Raw genomic sequence first — 14,796 nt, forward strand, 5'->3', positions numbered from 1 at the left:
TACTCTGCATGGATGCTATTGTTTTTGTATTTTTACTTTTAAAATTCTTAACATTTCTGCATTTAGCAAATTTTCATTTGACTTAGAGACTTTTCATTTTTGCCCTGTATTATCAAACCAGAGTGACTTGGTTAAGAATTTATCTTTTGTTATCTAATAAGTTACTTGTATATGTTTAACCATTAAAAAATAATATTCATTATGGGGAAATATTAATTGTTTTTGAAGTATACCTCTTTAGTGAGTTAGAACCCTGTTACATTTTTATTGGTTAGTTTATTTTGCTGTTTGTACAAATTTCTGGATGTAAGCAAACTGTAGTACAATCAAGGTTCCCTGCATTTCAGTAGTTGCTTGATTTCAGGACACACATTCAAAACTACTCTAGATGGGTGGGCTGCTTGGTACTTGAGCTCCCCACCCAGTTCCTGCCTGCTTACCTCAGGATTATCCTCAAGAGGAAACAGACATGGACTTGGAGTTCCCACTATGGCCACCTCTAACACAGCTCTGCACCAAGATAGCTTTTTTGTGAAAAAATCACATATTTTGGAAAAGAAAAGCTTCTGATAGAGTATTCAAAACTGAAGCCAATAAATCTAGTACATTACCCTCCCATGCTGGGAATTAGACCCAATGTTAGTTCCTTAACACGGAGGGCTTTATTATCCTAGGAAAATGTGGCTGTTAGAGAAAACATACTGGGTTGAAATCAGTGAAGGTGAAAGTCAGTGAAACTTGGTGAAAACTGCTCAGATTCGGTGTAGTGTAACGGACAAATGACAGACAGTGTGTGGGTTCAGTATGAACCGGACAGACTGGCGGAGGAAGTTTCTCTGCCTCATGCAAGTCTTCCGAGATGACAAAAACCAGTATTTTGGAGGAACTAGCGGGCTTCACAGAACAATAATGAGTTGAGAATTTAAAATGCTTGGCTTCTAAGTCACAGCACTGACGTACTCTTGCAAGCAGTTTTGAAATGCTGGCTCGTTACAGATCTGTTTTCCATCTATAACTTTTCGTTGTTTGACAGTTATAGTTTCTCTTTACAGTTTACTTTTCTGTCTCTGGACATCCTAATATGTATAACATTTTTAAACATGGAATTATATAACATTATAAAATGTTTGCTGAGTATCAATAAGATATTGACTCAGTGGTGTTTCTCGGTAGATTTCCTTTTATACAGCAAGCCAGTGGGGCCAAATGTGTGTCTGTGCACCAAGGCAAAGCTCCTGCATGAAATTTTGTATTGTTTCCTATTTCATTTATACATAACTGCTCCTAATCCTTGTTTCTTGTATGCTAAGTGCCATCCCTGTGGTTTCCTTTTTCTAATTCAATAATTTAATTCCCAAAATAAACTTAGAAACAATGGAATTCTTTGAAAATCATTACAGTATGGTTATTTTTTTTTTAAAACTTTTAGTTTTGTGTTAGTCCTTGTTTTCATTACAGTGATAACATTGATCTTCGGGAGTTAGCACATGTACACACACATCTTGATTTGTTTTCCTTTGCTTCCTCTCCCTTCTACCTCCCTCCCTCCATCTATTGTTCCCTTTCTCATTTGAGAAAAATGTATCTCCCTACTTCCTATTATCTAGCTTTTATTTTGCTCTTTTTTTTTTTTTTTTTTTTTTTTTTTTGTGGTGCCGGGGATTGAACTTGGGTCCTTGCACTTGCGCAGCAGGTGGCGAAACCACTGAGCTAAATCCCCGGCCCTTTTATTTTGCTCTTTATATTTGGGTTGCCTATATAAGAGAATCTATGTGATTTCTTTTTAAGCTCATGTGTCTGATTTATTTCACTTAACATTATGATCTCAAGGTGCATCCATTTTCCTACAACTGATTTCAGTCTCTCTTTATGGCAGAGTAGTACTCCATGGTGTATAAATGCCACATTTTCTTTATCTGTTCATCTGAACATGTAGACCACTTCCAAAATTCAGCTATTATGAACTGTGCTGCTATAAACATGGGTGTGCAGGAATCACTGTTACATGATAAATCTTTAGGGAAGATAGTTACAAGAGGAATAGCCAGGACAAATGGAAATTTCTAGTTTTAGTTTTTTGAGGAGTCTCCAGCCTGATTTCCACAGTGGTTGTACTAGCTTACACTCCCACTAACAGTGGAGAAGGGTCCTTTTTCCCTGCAGCCTCACCAGCATGTGTTACTATTTGATTTCTTGATGGTGGCCATTCTCTCTGGGGTGCAGTGGAATCTCGTCTCATTGCATTTCTCTGATGGCCAGCCATGCTGAGCATTTCTTCACGTACTTCTTGGCCATGTGTCCTCCTTCTGAGAAGTGTCTGTTTCACTTGCAAAGCTGACGCCCCCCTGCATGTGGTTCGTGGTGAGAGCGTGCAGTCCTGCTCCTCATTCCCCTTGTCTCTGGTCTGGAGCGCGAGGCTGACGCTTGGTCTCGGGGCTCTTGTCTTTCCCACTGTTGCCCTCCTGTCCTGAGACTCTGTCCTCCAAGCTTCTTGACCTCCTCAGTGTGCTGGTCATTATTCACCCACCTGGAAGAGTGTCAGTGTTCGGGACTTGGGGCCTTGCCCTGAGACGGCTCCCTGTCCCATTTGTACATTGCGAGAGTGTCCTCACCACTGCTGCCCCTGAACACTGCTCCCTTAACCTGCGGTCAGTGGAAGCCTGGGCTTCAGCAGCTCCTGGCAACTGCACTGCCCAGGACTGTCCAGACTCCCTTGGGGTGGCTTTACACATGCTAGTATACATTTCCATTTCTGATTATATATACTCAAATCCACCAGGCCTGTGATTTCAAAACTGAATACCTAGCTTTCCAGCAGTTATATTAGGGCATTGCCTTCTGTAAGAAATTTTTTAAAATCCTTTCTTTATGTTATTTTTCTGTTTCCTCCTTCAAAATTCTAAAGCCTTCAACTGAGCTCAAGCTGGTTGGATGCCCATGTATGTGACATCTTTTCCAATAATGTTTTATTTAAAGTGAACCAAGGGTCACAGGGGGCAGCGGTTTTAAAAGGCAGTTATGTGAAAGTGCTTGTCCCTCAGGTGGCACTCAGCTGACCCTTTGGGTGGCCTGGCTGTGTCTCCTGAGAACACAGATTGGCACCAGCCCTGAGGGACAGAGTCCTTCTCAGCCTCAGGAGATCAGCGACCCAGATCCAGAGCCACTTTTTTTTTTATTGGTACATTTTAGGTATACACTTCGTTTACATCTATCATTGGGTGTATGTACCTGTACATGATGTATCTTGGTTCTTATTTTTTTCCCCATTACCTGTGTGCCTTCCACCCCCTCTGCCCTTCCCTATTTACATAGATTTTAATTCCATTTTTTTTCTTTTCTCATAGTTTTTCCTTTCCCTCTTTTCCTTTCCCCTTCCCCTCACTTCACTCCTTCGTCTTTAGACCATTTTTTCCTATTTCAAATTATCAGTTATTCATTTTAATCATTTTAACCCTTGTTTACACTATCAGTTTCTCACACTAGAGAAACTATTCAGTATTTACACATGTGTGTCCTATTTATTTCACTTAAGAGTATTTTGAGAGAGCTGGAGGGGTCATTCTCACAGCGACACTGTCATCCTGTTGCTGCCAATCACGTTGCTAATGGGTATGAATGGCCATGGCCCGGGGAGAAAAATCTTGTATTTCATTTCAGTAACTTTACTGTGTTAATTTATTAAATGCTGTGACTCTAAATGCCTGGCAGAAATATGCACAGTTCTCTTACTCTCCGTTGAGGACATGGTATACTTTCGTGGGACTTTCAGCCAGACCCATGGATGTGGTCATAAGGCACTTGGCAACTCTCTTATCATGGGCCTTGTACCTCTGTGCATCTGATGCTTTTTCCTCTATTTCACTGTATCTTCAATTTCAACTGACATGTAGCAGTAGTTCATAGGTACTCGGTGCACTGGGACTTTTCTGTTCATGTGTACATTGTTATTATGAAATCAAGGAAATTACCATATCCATCACCTTACACTTCTATCACTGCTTTGTGATGAGCATGTCCAGAGTCGTCTCACTGGTTTAAAGTACACTGTGCACTATTGTTCAGTGTGTCACACAGCTGTGCAGGGGAGTGCCAGCATTTGTCCCTCTCCTGTGACAGTGACGCTGCCTTGTGAACCATCCTTCTCTGTGCCTAGGTCAGTTGGTGCAACCTCTCGACAGGGTGTTAGGGCAGCCTGCCCACCAGCAGGGTGCCATTGGAAATACGAAGCCAGTCGTAGGAATGAGGTAAAGGTAGGAGACAAGAGTGTGTTGGGAAAGGGTGAGCCTGCCTTGGAGGTGTGAAGGAGCTTCCCCAAGCATGCTTGTCCTAGCAGCTCTGTGAAGACCAGGGACACACAGAAGAGGACAGGACCTAGCCTCCTAGGGAACTGGAGGCTGGCAGCAGCCAAGCACATGGCTTGCCTCATCAGCGGGCATTTGCCACATTACACTTCTCTCTCTCTCTCTCTCACTCTCTCTCTCGACCCTCCTGTCTAGGGTCCCCAAGAGACTGGAGGTGGCCAGCAGCCTTACTGCCTTTTGATCCCCTGTGCAGCCCAACCCTCTTCCTCTTGAGCCTCATGTGTGGCCATTTCCTTCCCGAAGTTTGATTCCAAACAGCTCAGAATATTAGGGTAAATCCTTTAACTCACAGTTGGAATATGCAAGGCCTGAGCAGTAGCTACCATCCAGTGTCCAAAGGAAGTTGGCCTTTGCTATCGTCCTTAGTACGTGGAGCCCTCATTGGTAAAATCCATCTAGGGTCACTGCTATAGGATCCTTCCGCAGGACCATGAAGCCCTCAGCTCACACCAACTTGAAGTGAAAGCAGACTACATCTTCTTTTCTAACCTGTTCCCCTCCCGTGCGTGGCCCCGTGAGTAGAAGCTCACAGCGCAAGGACCTCATGTGCAAAGTGCAGGTCTGTTTACTCACACCAACTACATAAGAACCACTCAAGATAGACCTGCACCTTTGGAGATTCTGATTCAGGGAAGGAATTTATTATTTCAAAACCTTCCAGGTGGTGTGGATGTGGCAGGAGATAAGGAACCATGCATGAGACTCATGGAGGTTCCATGCTCTGTCTCAGTCTTGCCACGCTGTTTTGAGTCTGAAGGCTTTAAAACAAACACCATCTCCAGTAAGCTCAAGGCTTTGGACTCCCACCAAAGCAAACTCCACAAACTCTTCCTCATCAGGCTCCATCCCAAGGGCACCTCAAACCTGCGACTTCTTAGTGCATGAGTTTCCGAGTTAAGCATGGCTGGGTGGGGAAACCTTAGGACAGGACCTGATGTAGTGTGGGTGCCTGGGGTAGACACTGGGGATACAGCGAACAGGACCATGATGTACCCAGCCCTGCAGAGATCCTGGTCCAGTGGGAAGTGCTGGGGAAGGAACAGGTATGCAAGTCACTGGATGATGAGAGCTGTGGAGAAAGTAAGATGATGGGAGAAAAAGGAAGCTTCCACGTGTGTGAAGGTCAGAAGGACCCTCGTGAGCAGGTGACACAGATCTCATACCTAATGCATAGAAGGGGACAGCACATGCACATCTGGGGAACATAGGAACTTGTCTTCAAAATGTCCTGAAGTTGATCTTAAAAATGCCCAAATATCCTTATAAAATAGCTTCGCTTGTCAGGTATCTTTTACTTGAGTTTCTGTTTTCTTTGGTTGAGCTTTGATTTTTAAAAATAATTTTGCCTGGAACTTATTTTCCTTTGCTGGACATTGTCATAAGTAGTTGTTTCCGTGAAACCATTATTTTGAGCTGGGCGGCTGCTCGGAGGTGCCCAGTGATAACAAGACAGGCACGCGAGCACGTGCTATTCGGGGTATTTGGCTTTCTGTGCCAGGTTTGCAGCCCCTATTCTTTGCTGTTTTGTATCATGAAGCCAAGACTGAATATTTTCCATGACCTTGTAAATCATTGAGGTGATCTCTTATCAGACAGGACAGAAAAAAGAGCTTTACTTTCTGTTTTATGCAACTCAGTACATGGTAATGTACTGGTATATTGCAACAAAAGAGAGGCTATCCTTAGAGTGTTTCCACTGTCTGGGGCCTCTTTGTAACCTTGTTCTGGCTGCCCAGTGCAGGCTTAGAGAACCCGGCCTTTGTTAGCTATTCCCTGGTGGTAAAAATGGGCAATGTACCCAAGGCCTTCATTAGATTCATTGTTTTACAATTGTTTCATTGGTGGACTTCTTGGACTCCTCTCCATCACTTCCATCAGATAAAGGTGAAGTCTGAAGATTCTGAAGATGCCACTTGCTTGTGGTTGCAATGTATGGTGTAAGGGTCACAGGCCCGGCCTCCTGGTCACTGAGGTGCTCATCCTGTGCACCCCTTAGAGCTGCAGACACAGCCATACCATGGGTGTCATTCAGGGAAAGAGAATCTACAGAAATAAAATGCATATGCAGTGCACATAAAGACATACGAAGATACTCTAGATTCTGCGATGGGCCAGGTGAGGGAAAACCTGCAATCAAACAAGTTCGAATTTTGGCCAATTTGTCCAGGTTTTAACAGTGACACTGTTTCCTTATCTGTATCACAAAGATTATAATATTTGTTTTCAATGATTATGAAAGTAGCAAATGAAAGAAGTACCAAGTAGATGGTTTTTAAAAAGTGAGACTAGCTTTTTCAAGAATTTTTGGTTTAAAAGAGAAGGTGAAAAATTTAAGAAACATCAGTTCATAATGATCTTTTTGTTTTGTACTCTTCTTGTTTCTTACATACTTTTTTTTCTGAAATCTGGACTTCTGGTATTAGAAGGCATCCTATAAAAGTGCCTTTCTTGGGCCAGGGATTTAGCTCAGTGGTTTCAGTGCCTGCCTCGCAAGCACAAGGTCCCAAGTTCGATCCCTCGTACCAAAAAAAAAAAGGCACCTTTCTTTACAATTTAAATTTAATTGGAGTTTTTCTTAGTTAGTGGAACCTAAGAGAAGTATGTATGTGGTAACTGATTACATTTTAGTTTCAGTTAAATGTCTTTTTATGATACATATCAGCGTCCTTTTGTCTTCAAGAGGCAACAGTGTGTAGCACTCATGCAATCCGACCTCCACTGTGTGTAAATCACCCCAAATCCTGGACCTCACCTTTAGCTCATCTCTCATCTGCAAAATGAAAACCTCCATGATAGCATCAGAATTGAACTACAGAGTGTGCCTAATTTCTCAATACAGTGCCTCTTGCATTCATAGCAGTAACAGCCATCATTATTATCCTCGTTTTTCCAGTTAATTTGTGACTTAGCAGACGTGGGTGCCTCACCTTGGGAATCCTGAGCAAAGTGCTTAGCTTGTTTGTCTCAGGCTCCTGTTTTGCAAAATGATGTTTTGACTAAGACTAAATTAATTCTGGCTCTAAAATTTTGTCATTTTATTAACTAGTTCAGAGTCATAACCTAATGAATGACTCTCCCTCATTTCTTTCAGTTTGTGGGGACATCCATGGACAATTCTTTGACTTAATGAAGCTCTTTGAAGTGGGGGGATCTCCTGCCAACACTCGCTACCTCTTCTTGGGGGATTACGTTGACAGAGGATACTTCAGCATCGAGGTGAGTCCGCGGCTTCCTTCCAGCTCTGCTTGGGATCGGTGACAGCTTGGAAGGGAAGAGCAGTAAGTGTTGCCTTGCCACCTTAAGAAATCCAGTCAAGAACAGTGAACTTTAACAGAGCTTCACTGATGGAGCAGTCCAGTCTGCATCCTCTGTCCAGGGATCCCCACATTTAGAATGAATGCACAGGAAGGTCAGAGTATGGGCTAGCAGCACTAAGATTTTGCCTTTTGTGCATTTTATGTTTTTGGAAATTTGCAAAAACGTTATTGTATCTTACAGTGGATAATTCTGTTTCCCTTTGAAAAAGTAAACAGAAATGTGTTTGCATGTGCATAAACCGCTAACAAAGTGCATGTGTGTCTGGTGTGAACGTGTGTGAGCACACAAGACAGCTGCTTGTTCTGTCTTTTGTTGGCCCCTGTCATCCAAGAGGGGTAGTTTGTCAAACTGGCTAAGTAAGGAAAGCAGATGACCATCACCTGCACCTGCTTTGGGTGAGCAGAAACGACACTCAGAGTGAAGGCGAGGACCGTGTTCCGGCCGGGTACCTGTTCTTCCTGCCTCAATTTCCATCTCATATGCAGTAAGGGCTCAGCAGATACTTCTTGAAAGAAATGGTTTGGAATAAGAAGAAGGCATGAAAGTCGGAGCTCATGGACTAGCTGACATTAAACATGCTCTTAGCTACAAACAGCAGTAAAAGGCTGGGTGTGGTGGTGCACACCTGGAATCCTGGCACTGTGGGTGTGGAGCCGGGAGGACTGAGTCAGTCCAGCCTGGGCTACAGAATGACTTTATGAGACCCGCTCTCACAATAAAACTAAAATAAAAAGGCTGTGGATATAGCTCAGTGCACAGTTTCAATCCCCAGTGTCACCAAAAATAAAATCATAAAAAAAAGAGAAAAACACTTACTGCTGAAGAAATGAATCAGCTTTATAGAAGTCTCACACAAACATTACACCACATATTTGCAATCATTTAATAAAAAGGATTCTAGACTTTTAAATATTTATTATATGTAATTTATTAATGAGGGTTTTTAATGTTGAAAAACAAGTTGCCCTGAAGCAGCTTTTGTTTAAAACTGCTTTGAAATCATACCAATGTTTTGATGACTCAATTTCCCTAGTCATTGATTGACTTTCTGTGTCTGTCTGTCTCTCTCTCTCTCGCTATATATATATAAAATGTATGTATAGATGTAGATATAAATAGATACATAGACATGGATATATAGAGCTATATGTAGATAGACAGATAGATAGACATGTGTGCACACACCAAGACACATTTTATATTTCCTTTATTTGGTAACCAGGTAATCAAATGCCTAAAGTGTATATCCAGTATGATTGGGACTATGAAAAATGTGAAGAAATGTCACATACATCATGGCTCTCTAGAAACCTAAATTTATGGGACAATACAACCATAAAACTCTACATAGAATCCTGATGCTAGACTATGCAGTCACCCAGCATTCAGTTATTGGAAGGGACTGCTAAAATCTTGCAATACAGGAATACAGAAATCAGTGCTGTTGGAATACAGAAGAGTAGGAGGCGTTGGAAGTGAACATGGGTGAGTAGTAGAGCAACTCAAAGACCCCGTAAGGTGTAGCGAGAGGGGACACAGAGGAGGACCCTGAGGAACCCCGACCCATTCACCATGGAGGGCTGACTTGGCCAGCTCCCCTGGCAGAGAAGGTGCTGAGCACGTGCTTAGTGAGACCTGGCCCTGGGTGGCACCTGCCAGGAGTGATCAGACCTGTGCCACGGTGATCTGAGTGAGATCTGTCCCCGTCAGCGGCCGTCACTGGCCCCCAGGCTTGTGTCCCCCATGGAGCCTGCACCAGGCGCCTCTGCCCATGTCTCTGAGGTCCTGGCCCCCTTTCCTTTTTAGTATCATAAGATCTGCGATTTTTACCAACTTGGGTTACATTTTTAATTAATTAAAGATAAGGTTTATTATTAACTTTGTAGTAAAGAAAAAGCACTAGGCCATGTGTTGCTTTAATAACAGCACTGCTGGACTGTGTCTCTCCAATTCTGTCTTGCCCCAGCTCTGTTTGGATCATGTTATTTCTTAATTTCATTGGTTTTATTTACTTTGATTTTTAAATTAAAGGTTGCAGTCTTCTGATTCTCTGACCTCAAACCATTTGAAATTCCCTAAACTTTTCCTAACTTGACCTTTAATGAACTTTCTGGTTTTTTAAGTTAAAAAATTAAAAAGCAGTATTCACAAGCTTGTTCTTCAATTATTTTGACTCCTAAGATGTTTTTAAATCTACAGTTAATTTAGATATTTAAAGTGAGAAAGACAACGCTTTGTATAGTAGGCTCCTTTTGAAATTCAAGCAACAAATGAAAGAACAAAACAAAGTGTTGGTGATATATCAAATGTAAGTGTGGTAGAACATATGAAAGTTCTGAGGTGCATACATTGGCATCTCCAGCCTCAAATCAGTTCTTGAGCTATGCTCCAGGAGTCTGAAGGGACAGCCCAGGAACTTGCCAGGGACATAAAGAAAGGGCACATGTCTCATAGGTAAGATGATCCATGTTGATTGGACTGTGTGACCTTTGAGGGGCATTAGAATAGCTCAGTGGTATCATCATCACACTAAAGGGGAGAAGACATGTATATAAAATGTCCTTACTGAGAATACGTGGATTAAGGATGCTGGTGTCACTTGCATGGTGTAGATATTGCTATTTAACTGGTGTGAATGACTGCCCTTGTGCCCACAGCTGTGGGAGGAACATGTGAGGCTCCCTTCTGTGGGTGCCCACACGGAGCCCCAGGTGGGACACATACGTAGTGAGTTAGTGCTAGGGCTTGCGCCTGTGCTCTTTGCACCGCCCACTGCCTGGCCACAGTGTGTTCCGTAGATGCACTGCAGTGTACCATGAAAAAGTGGACATGGGAGACACAGGTGCTGCACCCGCTGTTCACACGACCGTGCCTGTGCCAACGTGTCCCACAGTTCTCTCCCCACGTCTGAAATCTGACGGTCAGAGCACTCAACACAGAGTATTCCCTGTGGGTGTATTGTTGGTCTAAGAAAAGTCCCGAAGTCTGAGCTTAGTTCTCTAGCAGTGTTATTGTAACAGGTTTCAGAAGGCTGCTGATTCATCCCCGTAATCCAGGGCTTCCCTGTAAATCTTCTCCTTCGGCTGTCCTCTGGGCAGAGCCCAGCACTTTAGTTTAATTTTCACCAGATCACCTCTGAAGAGTAGTTGGCTTCCTAATCCTCTCCCCACCTTATTTACCAACTCTGGGGAACCTGCCCTGGGCAGCACTGAGAACTCACTTTATGCAGCCTCCCCAGTTTTCCCTTTCTGCCAGGACTAGAAAGCATTTCTCAGAAAGTTAGCCCAGATACAAGGGAGCCATTGAGTAGTGATGAAAGAGGTGCTTGGGTTTGAGGTAATAATCTGTCTTACACTGATGTCCCTTGCTGAAGATTGCATTACACCACGGCTCTCTCTGATCGAGCTCGTGTGTGCACATGGGCTGGGGGTAACTCAGCTGGCGCCTCTGCTTCCTGCATGGAGCTCTGTGCAGCCCTTCTACAGGGCACCCCAGCTTTGTGGGAGCTGCCCCCCTCCTGCTCTGTTTACATCCTGACGGTGACCAGCCCCCAGCACTTTGAGGTGTGAAAGTTATTGTGTTTATTAGCTGTGAACTCAGAGACCAGAGCGAACTGAGGCCAGCCAGACAGTATTCCCCACTCTGCCCCACAATAATAACCCATCATGCAGCGAGCAAGGTGAGGGGGCAGTAGCACTGTAGACAAAGCTGCGTGGTGTCTCCCTGCAGCCCGTCTTCTTTGCAGTGCGTTGCTTTCCCATGGCTGCCTCTGTGCGTCCTTGTCAGACAAGGCTGCTGGCATTTGAGAAGTTTGTACCTCTTCCCAGCTGGTACATACCCTGTGCCATTGTCCAGCGATGGAGAGAAAGTGCTTTGATTGGAGCTTTTCACAGCATAGACAGTGCATCAGTTCAGGGCACTGGTCAGTGCGTTTTCTTTTTCACTTCTTTGCTTTCTTCTTCACTTCTTCTTCTACTTCCCTATGCAATTATTCAGGAATACTCACCATTGAAAATCCTAAGTCATGAAGTAAACCAGTGCATTGTTACTATTCAAGGAGCCAATTAAACTAGTGAAAATAACATCCTGAGTGCTGCTTTCTTGAGGAAGATATACAAATGGGGAAAACCCTTGTCCGTGACAAAAATTAACCAAAAAAGAATGCTCAATGCTCGGTGTTTCATCTGGGTAACCGAAAGCTAAATGAAGAGTAAGAATGGAAGACATTTGGCATCTCACTGAGGCTATCAGGCATTCGGGGCTCACAGCTCCCCCACAGAAAGGCCAGTGGACCCCAAGCTGTTCCACCTTGCCAGTTCCTACAGGGAAGGGGTTCATCTGAGCATACACGAAGCATGCCACATACTCAAAGTAACCAAGTGTTTAGCTCATTTTCATGTGTCTGTTTCACTGATGTGATTTTTTGCAAGAAACTCTACTTTAAAAAAAACAAAACGAAGACCGGGTTATAATTTTGTTGAAGCGCCTCAGCTCTCCAGAACGTTGGAACTGTAGATGGCAGAGCCGCTGCCAGCGAGCCTGTGTTGTGCTTGGCTGCGGTCTCCTGCCAGATGTTGAGGGTGAGGGCTGGCAGTTCTTCCTCTCCAGCCCTCCTCTCTCCTTCCCCCGCCACTTCTTCCATATCAGCTGCATTTGCGGTTTTCCTAGTGTTTGGGAAGATATTTTATTCTTGCCACAGGGGAGAGGGAAATAAAATGTGAAAAGAGGACTCTTATTTTTATAGTATTTGGAGCCAAGACTTTGGAAATTAACTAATTCTCCGCTTTCTTTCTCTTTCCCTCCCTCCCACTTTCCTTTCCTCCTTCCTTTTCTTCCTTCTTTCCTTCCTATTTACAGAAATGGAGTTAATATTTCCTAAACTTCTACCACCTGCTAGGCATTTTACATCCACTAAATAAGAGGAATGTCAGTGTGTATCGCATCCTTTGAGGGTTGTTAGAGGTGACGGGGAGCTTTAGCATGGAACATGTATACCACTCTTTGAGCTTTCAGTAATGAGAGACCCACAGCAATTAAGACAAGAGGTGATTGAAGTTACAGAACTACACACTAATGTCACAGCAAGATCTTTAACAGATGACGGAAAGGAAAACATGGGCCCTAGGTTGTGATTCTTCCAGTGTTTGAATGGGGTTTTTAAAATATACCTGAGTTTGTAGTTGGACCAAGAGTAGCTTTGCAATAAATTTTTACAGAAAAAGATAACTATAAGAAGATCAGAATTTTGATTATATATTCAAAAAGTTGTTGAGTGGGAGGAGCCAGAGCGAGCCTTCAGGTGTGACTAGGTGCAGGAGGCAGTTTCAGGAGAGCCGTAATTGCAGTGTGACCTGTTCTGCTGTCCTTGGGCTTCATAAGCCAGACTCTCATATCATCGAGATGGAGCCACAGCGTGTTCCCCTCTCTCCCTCAGTATGTAAATAAAACACATTGCATAGAGTAATTTCAGGATATAAACATATGTGAAAGGGCTCTACATACCTATTCCTATTCCAAATTAGACATATATAGTATATATAATTTCTCACACACATATATATCAGATTCAAGTATAGCCTTATAAATTTTAAATTGGGCACAGTCCTCTCGTTGGCGTTAACGATAGTTTATAAATACCTCTTCTGAAATAAGAGGCGGCTCTGGGTGATTGGTGCGTTTTATGAAAACAGCCACCTGCGGCTGTAAAACCGATACACAGCCCGGGACTCTCAGCACTGAACTCGCTCCCTGTGGAGACCACGGGAGCCTGCACCCCAAGGCCCTCCAGGGAACCCCTGCAGGCCATGTGCCACCACCTCAGGAGCACTGTCCCTTTGCCACTCCAGTGTAGCCGATTACTCTAATTACAACGTGATCATAGGAAGTTGATCAAAGTAATGCATATATTTAATGTCATATTTTTAATGTCACATATTTAATGTCATCCTGTTAGTATTTGCTTCAAACCTAACTTCATAGTTAGAGACAATATCTTGTTGTAGTACATGCTTATCTTGATAATTAGCATTTTCTTCAGAAATTGGGCTGTATATTCAAAAATAATTACTTTCCAGTCATTTCCTAAGTTGCCATAGAGGCTGACAGAGATGCTTATTCTTCCCGGGTAGCACAACCAATACATCACTGGCAGCTTCTCCCTATAGATATCATCAGAATACCTAGTCTGTGTGGGGAAATTGATCTATAAAGTATTATGCGTGTTTTGGTTTCAGATTTTGGTAGCCAGAATATGACTTGTCTCAATATTTGTATGGATTCTCCACCTTCTTAGCTTTACTTTCAGAACAAAACTTTCGTAAAAATCAGGGTATTTGTTTTCTACAATATGATTTTGGGTACACTGTGGCTTCTTATGCCAGGTGGAGGACAGGGAAATTCATGCTGGGACTTGGTGCCATAGCAGGCTGTATCGTCAGACCCACCCTCCAGGGCACAGTGGTGACCTGTAGGTTTATCCAACTCTGTGCATGCAGTCACCCAAACTGCAGTGCCCAGGACACTGTGAGGGTTTTAAGATACATGAGATATATTCCCTGGCCTCATCTCTGGTCTTCGTTTAATCGATCGTTTATTTATATATAAAACAAAACCTCAAGGCTTTACAGGCCAAAGACACTGAAAGAAAAGACGGACTTTGGAAGTGGGGAGAAGGCCGGGGATTGGAGAAGGAGAAAGGAACAGAAAGCAGGGCCAGGGCCGGGGGAAGGCTTCTCGGTGCTCACCTCCCTTCCTGGCCAGTCCCTCTGTCTCTGTTACCTGGCTTTTAGAACTTACGGACTGTGAGTCCCATCTCTCTTCTCGCCTTGTGGTAGCTGTTTTCCTGCAGGCTTCGTCCTCGTTCTGTGTTTGCCTCCTGTCATGGTGTGGCCGGAGGCTCACCTGCGGGCTGTGATCCTCTGTGCGCGATGTCTTAGGAGTGAGGGTGTCAGCTTTGTACAAGGCACTGTTTGGTCTGACTGTCAGCGTCCCCTGGGCCTGGCTGGTGACGTTTGGTCATGGTAACACATTTGACTCATCTTCATGACATGTAAACATTGGAATTTGCAAGTATAATGGAAAAAAAAGTTTATTTTTATATTCTTCTTTTTACTTTTTT

General features: G+C 43.4%; 1 protein-coding gene across 11 annotated transcripts in view; it reads left to right on the forward strand.

Annotated features, from left to right (window-relative positions):
• Ppp3ca (protein phosphatase 3 catalytic subunit alpha) overlaps window positions 1-14,796 on the forward strand; it is a 263,314-nt gene that overhangs the window by 192,703 nt on the left and 55,815 nt on the right. For all 11 annotated transcript variants that reach the window (XM_087198697.1, XM_087198695.1, XM_087198696.1 and 8 more), the window contains one exon: window positions 7,453-7,577. In XM_087198697.1, coding sequence (XP_087054823.1) covers window positions 7,453-7,577 — 125 coding nt within the window. The remainder of the gene's footprint in view (window positions 1-7,452; window positions 7,578-14,796) is intronic.

This window comes from Heterocephalus glaber, unplaced genomic scaffold (assembly GCF_053883595.1).
Source record: "Heterocephalus glaber isolate CG9 unplaced genomic scaffold, H.glaber_assembly_v1.0 deba00001688, whole genome shotgun sequence".
In the NCBI taxonomy this organism is placed as follows: domain Eukaryota; kingdom Metazoa; phylum Chordata; class Mammalia; order Rodentia; family Bathyergidae; genus Heterocephalus; species Heterocephalus glaber.